At 37.9% G+C, this 21,844-nt stretch overlaps 1 protein-coding gene across 3 annotated transcripts in view; it reads right to left on the bottom strand.

Annotated features, from left to right (window-relative positions):
* galnt1 (UDP-N-acetyl-alpha-D-galactosamine:polypeptide N-acetylgalactosaminyltransferase 1) overlaps window positions 1–21,844 on the bottom strand; it is a 79,468-nt gene that overhangs the window by 20,466 nt on the left and 37,158 nt on the right. For all 3 annotated transcript variants that reach the window (XM_043261124.1, XM_043261123.1, XM_043261125.1), the window contains 3 exons: window positions 13,530–13,676; window positions 11,219–11,387; window positions 1,824–1,990 (listed from right to left, as the gene is read on the bottom strand). In XM_043261124.1, coding sequence (XP_043117059.1) covers window positions 1,824–1,990; window positions 11,219–11,387; window positions 13,530–13,668 — 475 coding nt within the window. In that variant the 5' untranslated portion in view covers window positions 13,669–13,676. The remainder of the gene's footprint in view (window positions 1–1,823; window positions 1,991–11,218; window positions 11,388–13,529; window positions 13,677–21,844) is intronic.

Here is a 21,844-nt window from a genome sequence, read left to right as displayed (position 1 = left end):
TGACCAATAACAGATAAATGGCAGATATATATATATATATATATATATATATATATAGAGAGAGAGAGAGAGAGAGAGAGAGAGAGAGAGAGAGAGAGAGAGAGAGAGAAACTCTATACTGTGATCTTCACGAGACCCTGACTTTTAACATGAGTGTATATGTGAGTGTGTGAGCTAATAATAATATAATTCCAGGTATGCATTGATTACACCTACTAATACACTAATCTCATAATCTAGCCAAATTACAGGTTAGTGCAGCAGATAACGACAAGGACACCAGAGCTGCAAACCCACACAGCAGCAGACACACAATAGAGCTAGTCTGAGACGTCGGGCTGAACATACACACACTCTCTCTCTCTCTGTATAAATCTGTCTTAAACACGCTCGCTTTCCAGTGCGTAAATCACATTTCATCACTGACGTTAATACGCAACAAGGTCACCGGCCATCTTTTTCCTCCAGATGTGTTCTGTTCCCTTCCACTGCACACAAACACGTACTATACACACAGTGAAAGCAGGGCTGACATGATACAGGCATTTTCAAAGAGTGGAAACAAAACCATGTCATTATCTCTGGAGAGCTGCAGTACAATGTCCTCATCTTAACGTAGAGATCAGTGTGAGAGCATTCATTCGTGAATGCAAGAGATTTCTGTACCATCATCCCCCCTCTCAACTTTCTGCACCACGTACATCTTGTCAAAATGACAGGTGTGTTACTGATCCGAGTAGAAAATTCATTCAAGATTCATAATCAAAGTGTCACAAATGTATCTTCCGGTAGTCTGCTTAAACCAAGATAGCCCCTCTCTCTTAAAATAAACCCCAGTTTTACATTCAGATCTGCCTCCATCCAATCAAAAGCTATTTCAATCTAATGTACATCACAAAATAGAAGAAAACATTTGTTACATTACAATTTTAAGAGGACAGTTCACCCTAAATAGTGCTATTATTTCGAGTGGCTTTGACAACCTTTTAGACTGTTTTTCGGATTGCCCACAGAAACAAAAATGTACAGAAGAATGCTGAGCTGCTCCTTTCCATACAACTTCATACAATACAAGGTTTGTTATATATCATATATACCATACTGACTACTATTTTTTTGTCATTTGAAGCCTCATTAACTATTACTGTATAGAAAAGAGCAGTATGAAAGTTCTTCAAAATATCTAATTTTGTGTTTCACACAAAACACACAGTTAACAAACATGAATTTTTTTTAATGAACTGTAACTTTAACTAATGCATGTTTTCCTTAAATTGTGGCAATTTTGAAAGACCTCTATTTGTTTTATACTGGAAAATTAATGTTTCCTATCCCCTAGTCCTAAACTAATGGGGTAGTTCATGCAAAAAGTAAAATTATTCAACCTGAAGCCATCCTAGGTTTTTATGATTTTCTTCTTTCGGACGAACACAGCTGGAGTTATTACTTAAAAATTGCGTGGCTTTTCCAAGATTTATAATAGAAGGTGAATGGGAATCAAGATTTTGAATTCCAAAAAAGGGCATCCATGCATCATAAAAAGTACTCGTGTACACATGGCTCTGAGGGTTAATAAAGGCCTATAGAAGTGAAGAGTTTTGTTTGTATGAGAAAAACTAACTAACAGACTAAATTGTTGGCACGTACACAAGATAGAGGCATTCTAGCAGATGACATCTCTTTAAGACATGTTTCCAAAGCTCTAAAGCTATTAAACTTATGACCCTTGGTTCTCCGCATTGTAGGAGAATTCCGGTTTTATTACCCTTGTGGAAACATTTGGTCCTCAAAACATTGGCAAAATGTAGCGTGCGCACACTCACCTCTCTCACTGGCGTCATCCACCAGCACGATTTCCTCCAGCAGGTGTCTCGGTGACCTGTCCATCACGCTGTGGACCGTTCGGAGCAGAGTGGTCCACGCTTCATTATGAAACACAATCACCACACTGGTGCGTGGGAGATCGTCTGGATACACCTTCGTTTTACACCTGCAAAATATAAAACTTGGCTATGAGAATGGACTAAACCCGCAGACCATCAAGTTGAAGATATTTAAAAAAAAAGCTGCATTCTTCTAAACTCTCCTCCCTCCTAAGCACACAAATGAAGAGACCGCACAGGGTCTGAAGAGCTGCAGAGAGCTCGGTTTGAGATGAGAGGAGATTAGCACTTATCAGAAACGCACAGGCCGTTATGGAGAAACGGTGAGTGGAGAGCTGCTGGAGAGACTGCGAATGCATTTCATTTAGCGCGAGGAGCTCTGAAAACAGACGACACTGGAAGAAATGATGACAGAGAATCTGAATGAACGCTTGCGACTTTGGCAGGTTTTGTCGCACCTTATGGTAAGGTGCAATATTCTGTGTGAATTAGTTAACAATCAGCATTAACCAACAAAAACAAGATTCATTATTACTGTTATTAGCATTTTCTTCATTTTCGTCTTTATCTCCAGCTCAAACCTCTTAAAAAGTGTTGTGGTTAGGTGATCTAAAAATATCTGTCTGAATATAACAGAAGCTTAAAGGAATGTTGAACGCTTTCATAAAATGAAAATAAATGAGCCCCACTGATGTTAATGATGGCAATGTGATTGGTTCCTCTGTGTTATAAACTATTGTGACACGCCAAATTAGAATATGAGCATGAGTTTCACAAACAGAACAGATAACATATTCAGTTTTGGGGGGGTATATGAAGTCCCTAAAGGGACATGGTGATAAAAAAAAAATAATAATAATAATAATAACAGATGGGAGAAAAGAATAATATGTTTTTGTATATTAGCATAAAATGCATATTAGCATTTCTGCCTCATTTCTTATTACATATTAGCATAAAAACAGAAACTGCGTTCGCTCACAAAATTTCCACATTTCCCAAAGAAAAGTGCATTTGTGCTCCTAAGAAACTTTGCAATCTTTTAAAAACTTTTGTGTTCGCATGAAAAACCTCTAAGTTCCTCAAAGAAGCTTTGAATTTGTTTACAAAATGTTTGTAATGAAAAGTTTCTCGGGAGAATGCAAAATGATTCACTTTTCTTTCTCATCATCATGTCCATTTAACACAATAGAGCAATTTTAGCTGATTTAATTGATATTTAGCTGATATTTACATATATAATTTACTGTTATTTTATAATTCTGTTAAATTTTTTATGTGCTAACATTACTTGTTTACTCCACCTACAGTACTGTTTATTGTTACTTCATTTTTCTTCACTGCAGCCAGTATTTCTGGAAAGGCTCTGGCAATAAGATTGTTTTTAAACATACTATGAAATTAACTGGACTCAAATTCCAATAACAGTTTCCATAAAAATTTCATTCCTCGACTTCCTCATTGGTTTACATTTAAATCAGTCATTCAGAGCACTGGCTCTGATTGGTCATTTGAGAATCTGTGGGCAGGTTATTTGTTGATTATGTAACTGCAGGTCACTGTGCCAGTCTATGCTATGGTAGGAAGAGGAAAGCCAGTGTTTGTTGTATATGGAGAGCGAAAAAGGGGGCCACACACTTCCACTTCCTGCCTCATTTCCTGTTTGTCCTAACACAGCTGGGGGATTTTGGCCTGCGATCACCCAAAAAGAAAAAAAATCTATCACAAAACCACATTCAGCAGCAAACACAACTCCGACGATTAATAGCGTACACAAAAACAATAACACTAAAACATTTAAAGAGAGACGAGAGAAACAAAACACCTTCCAACCTGCTTGCCATCACACACACGATTAATTAAATGAAGGTGAGGGGTTGTAGCCCATCATGTCCCTTCACTGCAGTAACACAGACCCTCCTGGCCCCTATCTTTCTTAAACTCATCATCTGGAAGCGCACAGACTGCTCTTTTTAAATTCATTAACCTGATGTCGACTCTCAGGACCCCAGACAATGGTTTAATTTGCAGCCGAGGCGTCCCATTGGTCAGCCTTGCTACCTGCTTGATTAAAATGAAGCACAGATTTCGTTCTTGTTCCTTGGTGTCTGTTCCCCTAGATTTTCTGTCTGTCTATAAAAATCAATTTTGTAAAGCAGGGAGATCATGCATCCCTTCCCTCCAATCAGCACAGACACCATCAAAGTGTGGGTGAGTTGAGTGGGTGAGGTAGCATATGTCCGGCCATTGCTTTATATGTGTGTGTGTGTGTGTGTGTGTGTGAGAGCAAAGGCTAAATCAGCCTAAAATAGCTGTGACAATGTGGAAACGAACGGCTGATCAAAAGATGGAAGGAATCAAAGATGAAACACGCACACACACACACACACACGTGCTCACACAAACCCTCAGAGACACCAGAGACGCACACAATCACATTTCTCAGGCCCTAGGAATAATTGGATATATTTGGTGCAATCAGAGAGAGACAAAAACAGCCGTAGGTCGGTAGAACTCTTCCATCACTCTCACACACACACACACACACACATACGCACATTATTATACTGGATTTTTTTCGTCAGACTCCTAAGGCCAAATCTTGCTTAACTTCAGCACAGATAGAGAAAGAGAGAAAGAGAGATGCAGTGGAAGACGAACGTAAGCTGCAGTTATTCGGTCATTTACAGGACATCCTACTAGATTGAGTTAGTTCAATGATGCAGCTCCCTGCAATTTTACACACATTTTAAGATGTGTGTGTGTATTAGGGAGGAGTAATTGAGGACAGCCTTTCTCTTTTACTTTTGCTCTCCCTCTAAAGCAGAGATAACAGCCAGAGGACACACAGGATCAGTTAGTCATCAGTTCTTAAAGTCACCGTAATCTCAAACACACACATGCTATATCCAAATCTCTCTGACCAGCGCTTTCATCATATCAAAGAACAGAATCAAAACAGAAAATTAAAATACAAAAACAACCAGCTGGTGTCACGGCTGGTTCTTAATCCAAAACATATTTGCTCAAACCATTATGTACTTCATTCACCAAAGAATCCTGAAAGAAAGATAAATACATTTGAGCAGTTTTCACACTGACATTAATAATAAATGTTAATTTAGCATATTACAGTAACATGATTTCTGAGGGATAATGTTAATCTGAAATGTTGGATTTATGATTAGAATTCTGCTTTCGAAATATTAAATGATTTAAAATAAAAATTTAGCTATTTCAATTGAACTTATATTTTACAATACATCTTTTCTTACTGTATAAAAAATAGAATCTTGGCAAGCATAAGAGTCTTCTTTTAAAAAGTTAGTTTTTTAACTTAATTTGAATCATTTATTATAAAACAAATACATTATTTATTTACTCTGTTGTGTCAGTTATTGTTTTCTCATGCTTTTAAAAGACATGCCTCTCATAATTCAGAAACCATGCCAATAAAAACTACCTGAAAGAAAGTAAAATAGACATATAAAAACAAAGACTGTCAAACTGTAAAGGAAATATTGTTACTTTACCAGAGTACAGCTCTCAGCATCAAACAACACACACACACACACACACACACACACACACACACACACACGCACGCACGCACACACGCGCACACACATACAGAGTTCCCTCCCAGACAGCAGGAATGCAGTGAAGGAGAAAAGGTCAGTATTGTTCCCAGCTGTGAGCTGTTCTCTCTATGCGACACACAACTATAAAAACAGCGTGTGTTGGCGTGGTTGTGTAAATCTATGCTGACTGTGAGTTTACAGTCTTGACCATATGCTTTAAACGGTTCTGCACAACTTTATAATTACAAAAATACAAGCCAAAAACGTTTTGCTCGCCACACAGGGGAGGCAAACAGAAAAACTCACACAGAGACAAAAGGAAACAAGCAATGCATAATTTAGCTGACGAATCGCAGTGATTATGTTAATCGCATTGTTAAACAGTGCACCGAGCAGCCAATCAGGTCATCAAACTCGCTTTTGAACAGCTTACCATGTTATGAAGGTCAATACAACAACAAGTCTTGTTAAGGGAATCATATTATGCAGCAGAAATGTTCAATTAATGCTCTACACTTGTGGACAACAGTAGCACTTTCCAAAACTAAAAGTACTTGTCAAAATAGGGTCAAATGGGGTCGAATATTTCTAGAAAAAAAGATATAAAGATTTTTCATCAGTTCAGGAAAAGTGGATATAAATATTAAGTTGGGATAAACTGTTGAATCAGTTGACTATAGCTGCATTCTTATTTTCTAAATAAGTATCACCGTCTCACTGCCGTTTCTGCGTTACTGTTGTCATCTGTCATAGAGGGAGAGAGAAGTAATGTGTACGTAGTGAAAAGAGTTGAAAAGGAGCGCGTCTGGAGCTAGTTAAAAGTATTAGAAGAGACAGCAGCCAAACATCATTACCAGAAACAACGCTGAGCACTTGCGATGTGTGCAGTGCTGTTGTTTTGACATATTGTTTAATGTAACTGTTAAAACAGTAATGTGGCAACTGTTATTTTGTCCAACTGTAACCAGACCAGATCAAACTTATACTAAAAAGGGTCATTTACACATATCTATAGTCTGCTTGTCTCTCCACGGAAGAGAGGGGCGGGGTCAGCAGAGCTCATTAACATTTAAAGCAACATGGACTAGAATGGCTTGATGAAAACAGAGCTGATTTTTAAAGTGTAAACAGTTTGTTAACAAATTTTAACCAAAGTTTGTTACAGACTTTCCATTAAGACCCTAAAGAAGTGTAAATGGTCATCTGATGACCCTTTTAAAAATGATAAATCATTATTCATATTGTAAATTGACTTTGTATTTATATTTTTTCCATTTTCCTTTTAGTTTTCATTTTTAATTTGTATATAGTTTTTTTGTACCCCGTCTTAGCTTTCTTATTGATAGTTATGTTGTTCTTATTAGTACGTCAAGTCAAATGAAATGAAAATGAGAAATGTTGCCTTGGCAGCTAACTGAAATAAAATATGTTTGCTTTACTTGATATGGAATAAATATGTTTTAAGATCATTTTAGTTAATTATAATTGCATACAATTTACTTACATAATTACATGCAAGGAAACCTAAGGTGCCAAACCTTAATTTTAACCCTAGTACAAGAAGGTAATTAATATTATTCAGAAACGAAATGTATTACGTTCGTTAATTACACTGTAACAAGGACACAAAAGTGGGGCTAAATTATATCTACTCAGTACATCAGATGTTTTCCATGTCTGATTTCTGAATGCCAGATTCACTGACAAAATGTGAAAAAACGCAACTGTCAAACTTCAAAAAATCAACAAGATTTCAGTTTCCTGTTTTGCCAAGGTTTCAAGGATCATCTAGATAACACAATATTGGGACAGTTCACACAGAGGTGTGTCTGGGAAGAAACAGACACAACCAGGCTCAAATACATAAAGATGCTTGCTCACACACACACACACACACACACTTGCTTGCTTTCCCCTTTGGCAGATACATTTTCAGTAGCTTTCATCTCCACTTTCCTTTTTTTTCTCGCCTAGTTATTCCACTTCCTTCCTTCCGTAGAGATTGAGATATCTTACTTTGATATCAGATCTCTCTCTCTCCAGCTCTCGCTCGTCCTCCTTTGATATGTAATTTAGAGAAACAGAATAATGTATTCCATTTTACTCCATTCAGAGCAGCAAAACAGTAATTTAGTACACATCACACACAGCACTTAGGCGCTATGAGCGTGCGTATGTGTGTAAGACAAGAGAGGAAGCGGAAGGTCAGGCAAAACAGAGAGGTAACTGGGAAAAGGTTTATCTGCTGATGCACAGTAAAGCATAATGACATGTTTGAAGAGCGTTGCTAAGATACTGTCAAATCAGTCCAATCAGAATCTGATCCTCCTTCCAGACGAAAACGATCCTTAAAGCTGAAGTGCCTTAGTTTTTCCTTCCCTAGCTTATATGCGCAGAGACAATGAGAAGTAAATCAACAATCGTCTGTGAATCATTTTATCAGAACACACAGCTAACTTTCAGTGTCCGGCATTACAGAAATTAAGTTTTTTTTAGGTTTAGATTAGTTTTCTCCGCAAAGTCTGCTGCATACTTTGAAAGAAATTACGTATAGAGTAGACATACTTATGGCAAACTGATTTTGAGTGCGTGTTATTTTCTATAAACATTCAGCGGACACCAGAACAGCCCGAATCCTTCGTGACATGGATTTAACAAGACGCCGGAAACCTTCCTGGCGCATGTCGACATGATCGCATCACGCAGATTTGCTGCAGATTTGTCGGTTTGTGTGAGGAGAATGAAAGAGGGAGACCGAGTGATGAGAAGATGGATCCTTCTTTTTCTCCTACTTGTTTTTGAGCCGTAGAGTCAACAAAACACATCAGACCATTTGCTCTCACGCAAATATGAGGTCATATTTGCAGAGTAAATCAGAGGCAGGCGAACACGATGACTCTCACAGTCTCATTTACTCGCTCTGTTCCAGCTGCAGCATACACACCACTCTGTCGCTTCAAAATTGAAAACCGTGGGCAAACTTTAAAACTGTTACTTGACCCGTTTGTGCTTGTCTGAAAGAAAAAAAGCCATATACACCTGCAGTAGGATGGCTTTAGGGTAATATATGGGGTGATTTTATTTTTGGGTCAACTATTCCTTTAATATCAGATAAATGCTGGAACGCAAACTGGAATTTTGAGGCAAATCACTCGGCCCTACAAATATGGATAACAAATGTGGTGTTTATTATATATATTTATTGTTTTAAAAATAATTGTGATTGTATTGCATTGTATTGTATTGCATTGTTAATCGCAAGTCGCAAAAAATACTGCCAAGACATCAGAACTGTAATTCGTGGTTAAAAAACAGTTGGCTAACTGTATTGTTGCATGCAAATATATATATATATACTGTATATACACACACTCACATACACACACACACACACACACAGATGGTAAGAGATAGTACTACATAATTACAAAACTCATTAAACAACAATAATCGTGGCCTTTTTTTTTTTTTTATCAGACCTGCAGTTCCCTCCAGTGACCCAATGATTTATCACCCCGCCAGGCACTGCCAGGATGCATATGCAAACGATTCAGTTCATTAAACACACTTGACGTAATGCTTGACGTGTAGCTGTAAGCGAGCGTGTGAATATTGCGTCTGCCTCACAGACATGCTTCAGCTTTTCTTGGCTCCGAGACCTCGGGTGACATTATTGTCATGGTGGAATAGTTTCCATGGTCGCGCCTTGAAAGAGAGAACATCCAGGGACTTATTAAAACCGTAAATATTTAAGGCAAGGACTTTTGAAAGAGTGTGTGTCCACTGTAGAGGGACAAACCCCACATTATTTAGTGCAGCGGGAACGGAGGGGGGACTGGTTGGAGCGATATTACACAGAACAAAAGAAGCGTCACAAAAACACACGCACACTTTTTCTTTGCTTTCTCAAGGACGAATGCGACAACTTCTCTACACATCTTTCCTTTTCTCTGTCTCACCCCAGCGAACTTACTACTGCAGAGTGTAACAGAAATAGATGGTATCTTACATAGTGTGAAAAATACACACACACACACACACCCACGCTCATGGTCCACACACTGTAATCTGACCTCTACAATACAAATATTAGCAGTTAATATTTGACGTTGCAAACACTTACAGGATAATAGGTGTTTAAATTACACTTAGGGTGGATGATTGCGACACATCAAACAATTTATCACACACTATGTGGTTTACAGTCTAGTGTCTTCTGTAAATGTGACTATGAGTTTGGACTATGAGTTCTTCAAAAAAGGCTCAGTGTAAACATACAATAATAATTTTTTTATTTTATTCAAATGTTTTGTAATACTTAATCACTTAATGTCATCTGCACATTTTACTATAATTAATTGCATATTTGTACACTACCATTCAAAGGTTAGGGATTGGTAAGATTTTTTTATATATTTCTGGAAGTTTTTTCAGCAAGGATGCATTTGATCTAAAATACAGAACAAATAATAACATTGTAAAATATAATTAATGATTTTTTTCAGAAAAAAGTTCTAAAATCTTTTGGAACATTATAAATGGAGCTACTCTTTCTTTTGATCAATTTATTGTATCCTCGTCGAATAAAAACATACACCATTTCTTTCAAATAATATAGAACTTTACTGGCCCCAAGCTTTTGAACTATTATTTATGTTTAATCACATTTGAATGGGTAGAAATTCTCATCAACACATAATTCTACAAACAACATAAAACTGTTTAAAAAAAAAAAAAAAATAGCCAAACTGCATGTAGAAAACAATGTTGCTTATCTATCAATGTCTGAGTTGACAGTTTGTGGTCAGACTGCCTGAATGTGTTTCTCATTATCTTAAATACTTTTTGATCAAAAAACTTTTCACTTGAAATGTTTTTAGACTATGTAGTACTGTATAGACTATATAGATTTAGTACTACATATATAGTAAATCATTATGCATACATTTCTTGACTAAAATATAACACACACACACACACACACAAACACACACACACACACACACACAGAACAATGTGAAAAAATAGGTGTGTCCAAACATTTGACTGCTAGTGTACATTAGTATAGTATGACCAAACGCTGCTTAATGTTCACATTTACAAAACCAAAGATGAAAAACAGCTGAAAAGAGAGCAGACCGCATCCTGCTTAAGAAGAAGAGTTCAGCTCTTTCGTTCTCACTCAGATTTCAACCAGTTTCCCCTCAACTCTTTGGCTTAAGAAGTCTGTGCGTTTACAAGTAACATATGCTTTTAGTTATAAGAGTTAGAAGATCACATTCTTGTGAAGGTGATAGTTGCGACTCTGACGTTGTGTGTGTGTGTGTGTGTGTGTGTGTGTGTGTGTGTGTGTGTGTGTGTGAGAAGTTAGGTCATGACTGTGACTCTGTAATTGACACACTCTTATCTTTTAATTGAAAATGTTGATTCTATTGGTTTGCTTCAAACACAGCTGAGAAAAAATACCTCTCCAGTAATTAATCTGAGGGGCAGAAAATAAACACATTTCACGGATCAATGTTTACATTTCACTCCCTGCCACACATGCATTTCACCCAGCAAAAGCACACACACACACACACACACACACACGCCGTCATACGACTGTCAGTTATTTTAAAGTCAAACATCCAAACGCCAACCCCCAGAGTTCAAAATGTTAATTTGGTCAGTTACAAGCATAAAAAAAATCCACTTATTAAACAAAAACAAACTCACTTTAAAAAAAGCTTTCATAAATAAGCAGACTCTCACCCCTCAAGACGAACATCCGGTAAAGATCTGTTGAGTGCAATCATCTCACTGGCCATCAGGTTAAACTGGTTTATCTTAAACATTTCCTTCATCCTCTCCTGTTGGTCTTTAGCGATGACCACTGGCTTTCCCATCTCCCCCGGGCCGTCGTGAGGCCTTTGAACAACAGCTGGAACACAAACACACAGAGTCAAGACCGTTCCCCTGGCTTTTGATTGAGTACACATGGGCGTTTCTCCAGCTATGGCCACTTTGGGCCCTGTGGACTTCTAGAAAATAAACCCATCACGCTCTCACTAGTTTATTTAATCTGTCCAAAGTGGATATACATACACATTACGAGAGAATTCTGTTATGTTTGGCATTTTTTAATGAAAAACCACAACCACAGTAGCATTCCCACCTCATCTCGAATGAATTTTTTCTAGGGCTAATTAAATACACACAGTAAAACAACACTGCCATAGTTTTTGCAGAACTGCAGAAGGCACAAGTGTGTGTGTGCTTTTAATGGTTTTTCATTAAAAAAATCCTGCATTTAAGTTGATATCAACATATGACATTTCATATTCATCCCAGTCATGATCTTCAAAAAAGCGCTAAAACAGTTCAGAATGGTGAAAAAGCAAATGTTTATTTACATCCTGCCCAGCGAAAAGAATTTGTGGCCTAGATGTCTGCGAACAATTGTTCATTGTGCCACGTGTGTGTGAAGTGTGTGTTTTTGTGTATTTTGTGGGGCTAGATAAGCACTGAGCTTTGATCATTAATAACTCAAAAAGCATGCTTTGGTGAGATTAAGGTCAGATTTGCAACAGTGTGAGAGATTACATCTGCTCTAAGAGGCAAACTGCCTGTTTTAAGCTTGCGTACGCTGCGTGAGTATATACGAGTGAGCCGCATGCATGTCGAGTGGGCAGGATTTAGCTGTTCGGACTGAGCGCATTACAAGGCAACTTTGTCCTGTTTCCCTGCTCAGCAAAATCCAATGACTTTCCTCTGGGATTCTGGGGGTAAAAATCGTATAATCATCGCTAAGGACACAAGCACAAGCAGCAGAAAATGTGCTTTATTAATGTGGTGAGCAGATTATTTTAGGGTTATTGTTCTGTGAGATGATGGCCAAAATAAAGCAGCTCTCCGGTGACCAAACCAAAGTGACCTGATCAGGAGTATAGAAAGGTCAGTCAGTGACAAAGAAAGCTTTGTCAAACAATAAGCTTTCACACTGCATCGCCATCCACATACTTTTGTTCTTATTTCTGCTCTGTTAAATAGCCTTTTTTTTCCACTGGTTTTGCTTTTAGATTTATATTTTACCTTTACATTGAGACTAATCAAGACACCAAAACTAAAGGTAAACTAAAAAGGTCCTTAAAATTGAATATTGCTTTAAATTCTCCATTCTAGGGGAAACTGGAATGCTTTTGTATCCTTCAAAGGTTGTGGAGTCAATACAGCTATAAAACCATGAGATTTTATTTCGACATTCTTTTCTTATCCCACAGAAACAAACACAGTTCGATACCTGCCCGTATTTCACAACGTAACGCCATCAGACACACACATTCAGTGGAAATAGTCTTCTCACTTGTGTGTGTTATGTTGAGTGCTTCCTCCATTAGCTGTCTGGGTGTTTGGAGTTATTTAGCTACAGTATACTTTAGGGGCAAAACTGTCCCCAGGGGTTAGATAAATCTGACAAAAACTCCTTTCGGGAGCATCTAGGAATGCCTTGAAATTGGAAAAAAAGGTTCATACTGTACAGTAAATAATGGAGTTGGGAATTGAGAAACCATTTTTATTTAGTGCCAGTTTCTTTTCTTTTTTTTTTTTTTTTACACAATAACCAGAGAAGAGAAGAATACTGGTCATATCGACTTAAAATAAAGAACAGGATCTGTTACTGTGTTATGATGCATCTACTTAAGCTTCATGATACTTGAATTGGTATAATTAATTGTAACACAATATAATGAATAGTTAGGCACATCATTTTATTAAACTTATATTGTAAATAATACTTTAAAAAGTAGAATGAAAAAAAAGCTGTGTTTTTTTGTTTTTATATGTGTTAGAGGTGTAACGGTTCGGTTTGATGCGACACAGTGGTGTCATGGTTCGATATGTTCGGTTGCTTAAGTCGCAATGTTGTCTGTTTTATTTATTATGGGATTCATTAACTGTGGATAATATTTCATCAAGAAAAATGTGCCTAAATAGAAAAAATAGAAGTGCTAGGACATGTTTATTATTAAAAATGACAACACAATGTTATACAACACAAATGCGTGTGCGTGCATGTACTCACTGTCTCTCCCCGGCAATCCTCTCTCTTTTTTGTCATCGCATTTGTTGCATTCGCTGAAGTAGAGGAGGATGAACATGTCTAGCATCACCCACACCAGAGAGGTGGCCAGCACCACCTTACAGTACGCAAACTTCCTCATCTTCTCACCTGAAACACACACACACAGGGTGTTACACACAAGCGCAGGTACAAGCAAACACTTGAAAAGCTGCCAACGATATTTTACACCTACAACCAGCGACCAGACACCGTGGGTTAGACTTCAGTTACACATTACCGTACACCAGCTATATAGTTTTAAACACCATACTCAAGCAACTCATATATTACATCTATACAAGCCTCGAAGTGTGAGTAATAGCTTACCGTAGATATGCTCGCTACCTGAAAAAGTTACAAACACAGACACTTTATCATCTTCACACCAAAATAAAGCAGCTTTTCCAAAGAAACTTCTCACATCCTTTCCCCTGAAGTCCAGAGATAAAGTAATGTCTTCTTGCACCAAAAAAGCCTCTCTGGCCCTTGGAAATAAATCTTGTAGAAGCAGCTTTAAGAAACAGTTTTGCTACCGTATCTTTAGGACATATTTAAATGATCTTTGTTATGATGGGCTAAACACTTTGCATGTGAAACAAGGATCAACATCACAGCCAAATTACCAAACACTAAATAGCCTTCAATGAATCGTGAGCACATATACCACATAAACATATGCTAATGTATTCATAACAACAAAATCATAAATGACCTATCTTCTCAGCTTAATTTCCATAAAAGGTCTTGGCGGACTGACCAGGAAGCTTTGCATTGCGAACATGAGTATTTCTCCATAGTACATCAAGCTTTTTTATATCAAAAGAGCAAAAACTCTATTTTTCCGTGATTTTCCGTGACCTCTGTTAAGGCCAAACATCTTAAGCAATGAAAGGTGAATACTAATAAGACATTTGACTCTGGTAGACTCGCTATACCACATTAGCAGATGATTTGGAGTGATTATTCCAAGAACTGCTCAAACAGAACCTCAGATTTGACCTTTGACCTAACGGAGGGTGAACATTCCATTCTTTAACAGGCTTTCTTTAATCCAGCCATCTGCCTTCATTAATGGACTGGAAATGAATCTTTTATTAGCCAACTAGGAATGCAATGAGAAAAGAGGAGAGATGAGGAAGACATGAAAGGGAAGGAAGGATGATGTTCCTATGGGAGGTGAGCAGAGCGTGATACGCTTTGATAAAGGAGAGGTCATTATAACATAATTACACTGCATCACGGATCGCACGCTGAGGCTCCAGTGAATCGCTATGAAATCAGACAAGCCCTAAAAATTCAAAACCAATTTGTAGAACATAATCCTTCACTACAAGGCCCAGACAGTAAATGTGTTGGTAAAAGTAGGTGATATACACTACAAGTCCAAAAGTATTACAGCAGACTCTCGAAAACAGCCCCAAATGTATATTCCAGCCCAGAATGTTTTGCATTTGTTAATAGTTTTATCAAAAATATAGTTTTTCAACACATATTATACAGAAATAATCAAAACGGTTCAATTCTGCTCTGCCATAGGATCGATAAAATGACAGCTGCACTTTCTCTCTCTATCTCTCTCTCCAACAACGAGTTCAAGTCACACACACACCGCAGTCCTACATAGCCACGCCTCCTGTCAATCACTCAGAACATCACTCGTCTCATCTCATTCACCTCAAGCAAGTTATTGTTACCGGCAATAAATTATGATTTAAGTAAAGTTTGCTGAATATTCTGAACAGAAGGTTGAGTCAAAATAACTTATTACTTTATTAAATTCCTAAACATAAAGAAACTCTATAATCTCTATTTCCAGTTTGTATCAATTGACTACAGTGCTGTTACGGTGACAAAAGTGTTGTTACCCACGTATTAGGGCCAATTAATATAAAGTGGGACCAAATTATTTTACGTGGTATCCTATGACTGTTCCGCTAAGGGATAGTTCATCCAAAAATTAGTATCATTCCAAATCTGTATAAAAAATTTTGTGAAACACAAGATACAACACCGGTATTTCCAAAACATCTTCTTTTGCCATCAACAGAAGAGCAAATATCTTGAAGGTTTGAAAAAGTATGTATTGCAGTCCATTAAAGGCTTTTTGAGCAGGAGGCTGCCCAGCATGCGGCGGTTGACAAAAACAAACCTGAAAGCCTCTCCTCTGTGACTCTGTCTCTCTCTCCAGAAAGCCGTACCAAACTTCTGTCAATGTCCCTGTCCAACTGTACCTATAGAGTTCTTTGAAGAGTGTTTGTGTGTGTCTCTTTGTGCTCTGAATCTGCTTGGGCAGCCATTTTTGAAGGGAACAGCAAGCCATCAAAAGACAAAAAAAAAAACCACTGGCCACTGCCATCCTGTCACTCTTCTATATTTTTTAACCCACCCAGACATCAATGCTAGAGTAACACACATTATATGATTGACCATATCTTAAAAATGCTTTACTATGCCATTTGTGTAGTATGTGTGTAACCATGACTTGCTACTGCTAGTCAAACAACTATTTTAGATATAAGATAAAAAAAGTTTTACATTCAAATTTTGTAATTTAGCAGGCACATTTTTTGATGTCTCAAACGGTTGTGTTGTGAAGCGACGAGAATATTTTTTGTACGTAAAAATAACAACAGCCTCCACTGTGTATCCACTGAATGGACTACGTACGCTGTTCTGCGTCAGCCGTGCAACAAGGATGGCATTTATATAATATTAAGGATTATGGTATATTTTTCTTTGCCTACAAAAAGAATTCCCATCGCTTCATTAGATTCAGATTAAATAAACCACTGATGGCAGATGGAGTATTCTGACCATGTTTTTCATACTTTCTGGATCCCTGACAGTGTTATTTACTTGGCAGTCAATGGGACAGTAATGTCCCCTGTTTTCATCTAAAATATCTTTATCTAGTCTGTGGTCCGAAGATGAACAAAGCGGGGTAAGTAACATGGACATGAACGAAGTGATTAATGACAAAATGTTCATTTTGGGGTGGAGTATCCCTTTAAGTAGCACAGTTCCTGAGAATGATCCATACATTTATTGCAGTACTGTAGGAGCGTTAGAGTAATTACGTCTGAGTGTCAGTGCCTGTGTGCTAATATACGCAGGTGCGACCATTAAGAGATGAATGTCAAACAGAACGGAGCAGTATGGTGCTAAAGCAGTCAAAAGCTTGCCAAAAACCTCTGGCATCTGATGTCTCTAAGGAGGTCTCACCAACAGTCAGAGAGTGTGTGTGTTGAGCTCAAGGTTATGACTGGCACAGCGGTAACGCCACTGTTCTGGTGGCCCTCGTCCATCACAGTGGCATCGCCAAAGGCCCCTGCCCACGCCAGCTGGGCCAAGCATTCATCACCGTGACACACACACACACACACACACACACACACACACCTGAGTGAGCACAAACCTAAAAGATGAAAACAGACACGCATATCCCTTGTGCATCGACTCAAAATGGCAAAGTCTGACATCACAAATACAAACATAGTCTGAATCAGAGTGTTTATGTCATCTAGAAACCTAAGAGGACAGGACGGGTTACACAACAGGATAAAAATATGACTGCTGCTGATGTGAGTGGCTTGAAATATAGATATGACAGATAAACACTCTCATTTGGTTCTCAGCAGAGGCCCTGTGAGGTTACAGTATTAAGTACTGTATAGTATAAAGTAAATGAAGTTGTATCCTGTGTTCTGAGCCTTTTCAAGGATTAGGTACACTGTAAAAAAAATTCTAAGCTGTAAAAGATTAATGGAGTACATTTTCCTAGAAAATATAATTTTAGCCTTTCTACTTCAAAATGTTCCTTGTTGTTTTCTTCGTAATTGTCAATCTTACTAGCAATTTCTGAGAGAAATCTCACGCCTTTTTTTCTGCGTAGCTGCTGGACTTGAAGTTTGCAAGCATCAAATCTATTTGCACAATTAAATGCGGCCTGCTTATGCGCTGGATATGATGAATATGATTTTATTGTTTACCTAAAAAGTTACATATTACCAGATTCCTTCCTTTCGAAACGGTTAGTTGTTCATCTGGATACATAAGATTACAGCAACGAGAGGCTGCATAAATTGAGAATTTTCTGCCATTTGCAGATTTAAAAAACATCAATTAATAATTCAAAGTGCACTGCGGCACGTTAAAAAAGAGGCGGCTATGCACATGTTCAGGATATGTTAGTATAACTGTCTCACAGGTTCACACGCATTTTTCTTTCTGCTCTCTGATGTATAAAGAGAAAAAATGGCCAAAATAATTAAAAGAATAAAACTTCTAATAAGGATTAGAAGCGAAGAACAGGGGAGAGAATTCAATTTTAAAGCAGCCCGCAAAAAATAGACTTGGGGAAAGACACATGAGGATCTGGGGAGAGAAATTAGTCATTCCAATGGAATAAATCATACGAAATCGTTCATTAAACTGTACAGCAATGCCCGATTTTTTTCAGACTGTGGGAGCAAACAAACAGCCTAGGTCCTAACTGTACAAAACAGTTTGAATAATATCTCTCTCTTCACCATCCTGTTCTCTTACACACAGTCCTGTTGTCCCATTCCCCCATATGTGCAAAACATACTTCCTTAGACAAATACCATTGTCTTTTAAGCAATGACGGTAATTGTTTCTGTAAAAGATGACGTATGTAAAAGAACCTTAGCGTGACTCTGTATTATACCTCAAGCGACTGGACACTGTGTCATGTGAGGATACAGTGATGCAATTATACTCACACAAAACACATGCACACTGCAGCTACATACAGCTGTCAGTTTGTGTTTAATCCAGTTACATACGCAGATGAATTTGGCTGTTATTAATGGGAATGACAATCCTGTTCAATATTTATTCCCAAAAAATAAATAATAAAGTATAAATGAAAATTCTCATTGTTGTTCCAAACCCGTAAGACCTTCATACATCTTCAAATGACAAATTAAGATATTTTTGGTGGAATCCAAGAGCTTTCTGATGCTGAAAACACAGCAACGCAACTGACATTTTTATGGCCCAGAAAAGTAGTAATGACAATGTCTGCTAATTAAATAATACCAAAGATTAATTTGTATTTAATTTATGAAGTAATATTTTAGTGTTGTTTTACACTTAAAGGTCCCCTGAAGTAGCCTTAAAACACGCAGCGTTATTCTATGTGGTGACATGATTTGACTAACTGAAACAGATAAACAGGGAGGGACTTATTGAGTGGCCCCGCCTCCATTTTAAAATGGCCGATAGCGTTATATCTGCTCTGACCAGCCACTGAGCTCAGTAAAGCTGCAAATGACAGCCTGAAAGAACAACAACAACGACGGCAGTAGTATGGTGTAATATTTATTTTCTCGCTACCTTTCCTTTCATTCTTTTCGTGGGTTTGGAAAACTCTACATCACTTTTTGCATAACTTAGTTGTCATTTCTTTGTAGGAATTAATTGCTTTCGCTAAACTTTCTCTCCGCGAGCGATCGTACAGGAGGAGGAGTTTCTAAACACACCCACTGCGTATCCGCATCAGACCAATTATAGCCCAAAGGTGTTTAGGAGCCAAGACAAACGGCCCAAAAAGTTTGCTTTGGTGAGCCGAACTGCCAAAATGAACTCTAAACAAACATTGATTTTGTTCAAAATTACGTCGTTTTTTTGTTCTTTGATTTCCTTTGAAGTATTTTGGGGCCTTTATATTTTCTAAAAGCAAATTTCATCACTGTTTTGGAGCACACTGGCTTATAGGTAACCTTAAAACTAACATATTGATACTAACACCCAAAAAACTTTTATTTTGATTTCAGGGGGACTTTAATTATTCAATTTCGACATCTGAATACTACGGTGAATTCTACTGTCTTTTTATTGCTATGCTTGTAATGCTTGTTCGTCTATGCTTGTAAATTGTGAAATTGTTCTTGTTGTATTGCAAGTATTAAGCTAGTAGTTTCTGCCGAGGTAGAAATCCTTAAAGTAAGCTTTTTAGCAATAAATGAAAAGCTAAGTTTTTTTTTTTTTTTTTTTTTTTGGCTGATCTGAAAATTGAAATCTGTAGTATGATCCAAACCACGAGTTTTGTGATCAGTTGCACCACTAGTATTAGTGTATTTGTGAATTGCATTTTGTGTTTGTTTTGGTGATTGTAAATATCGATAGATTTTCTCAAAAATCACTTACTGCACACTATTCGAAATTGATACACACGTTATCAATTCAGACAGTAATAAAATCTCTAGCACCTGTAAATGCTGACATGACAGTATGTCACCATGTAAAACAATTAGGGCTAGAAGGTATAGTATTACCTGCTCGATGCACCTGCAAGGTATGCACACATACAGCACACTCAGCAAACACCATTGCGGGACTGTGATTGTTCTTTTCAAGTTTCTGAGTTTCACTTCCTGTGTTACTTCCTGCAAAGGGATTCTTACCGTGTTTTCAAGTCATGCAATATTCATGCTGTTATCTGATACTGAGACATATGGACAGGCACACCACCTGTGTCACATGCAGAGGGGGGGGACGGGGACGGGGGTTCCTGTTCAGCACACCACACAGAAACAGGAGTATGAGTTAGCCTTCGGTCACACAAACAAATCCGCTACATGAAACGTGAGAGAAAAGAAAGGGACACAGGAAGAGAAAGAGTAAAAGAGCAAGAACTGTCGCATGCTAAAGTAGAGAGGCTCTTAACGGCTCTGGCTGGCAGGAAAACAGATGGGCACAGAAACTCGCTCGCACCCCTGGTCGCATCACACACACATGTCGAGATGTGAGACGGGAGGGTAATTAACTTTCTTTGGCTGTTGCCGTCTGTTAGAGAAAAGCAAATTAAACCCCTACAGCATCTCCTTCTTCCTATTCACAGTCCCTCCATCTTTCTCTCTCCGCCTCCACCTCCGTTATCTCCTGTTTCAGTACTGTTCTCCTATTCAGACACAAACTAGCACAACAGAGAAAAGAGAAAATGTCATTCGAGATTATGATATCTGTGATAGCGCCTATATCTCCTCTCGTGCACTTTCTATATCAAATATACAGAACGGGAGAAAAACATAAGAGGAAGAACAATAAACAGATAGACGGACGGATAAAAGACAGAACTAAAGAAAAAAAGAAAGACCGACAGAAAAAAACGAAAGAGAAACAGATAAAACAGCAGACGGAAAGCACGATAAATTGAGTAAATGACGGAAAAAAATAGAATGTCAAGACATAGAGACTTATAGAGTTATAAACATTATATAAACTGAATGCCTACTTATATTTCTTTATTAATTGCAAATTAATCTTTCTCTACATAAGAGGTATACATTTCACATGCCTTAACATAAAAACAAGAAATGGTTCTCAGATATGAAAAATTGTGACAACCTATTGAATGGACTGCAAATATGTGCCTCACAAGCACATTTTCTTTCATTTGTGAAAAAGTCAATATGGCGTCTACGCTTACTAGTCAAGTAGAGTCCATTTGCACATTCGTGCAGGTCTTGACTTCAGTACGACATTGAATTATGCATATTAGATTAGTCCATCCCAAACTGCAGCCGGATAAATGAATTACAAGGCTGATGGCATTACAGTACGAATGGGTCATAAAAATCGAACGAGCTGTGCTTTATCAGATTTCAGCTCAACTAACATGCGTGCAAACCTCAGGAGCACAAATCCACGCCGCATTGAAGAACAGCGTGCGCGCGGCGGCCAAACACCCTGAGCAGGGGGTACTGAAGACATCGGAAACAGCTCTATTTTTGCACAAGTGTGCATACGATCCATGTGTGATGTGATTCACGTCTTTTTCAATTGGTTTGTTTGTCAGTTCAGGTTAAATATGCATCACGCACACTGAGGGATCGCGTCACAAGATCGCATGACGACAATGCTGTTATCAGCAAAAAGGGCCATAACCAGGGTAAGACATAAAAGACTAGTTTGTATGCTCGTTCATTCATTCCAAATATTTACTTTAGCATTAATATTTCTTCAGAGACGCTTCTTCTCAGAGAGGATTTTAACATGCCGACAGTACGTTGTGCTTCAGTGTGTGTTTATAGGCTTTCAGTATGGCGAACTCTCTCCGAGAAGTCGCGTCAATCATAACAATAAATTCCCAGGCAATTATAATGACTTAGAAAAATCGTCTGCTGTGAGCAACGATTCTGCTATTTTGCATAATCTGCAGGTCTATAGTTGTGCAATAAAAAGTGTACATATTTAGCCTGTCTCCTGAAGCTGTGTATTCTTGGATTCAGGCTTGGCTATTCGTCGATGCG

The sequence above is a fragment of the Puntigrus tetrazona genome, chromosome 16 (genome assembly GCF_018831695.1).
Source record: "Puntigrus tetrazona isolate hp1 chromosome 16, ASM1883169v1, whole genome shotgun sequence".
NCBI classification, from domain to species: domain Eukaryota; kingdom Metazoa; phylum Chordata; class Actinopteri; order Cypriniformes; family Cyprinidae; genus Puntigrus; species Puntigrus tetrazona.
Note: the sequence above shows the minus strand (reverse complement) of the source record. Positions and strands in the feature narration are given on the sequence as shown.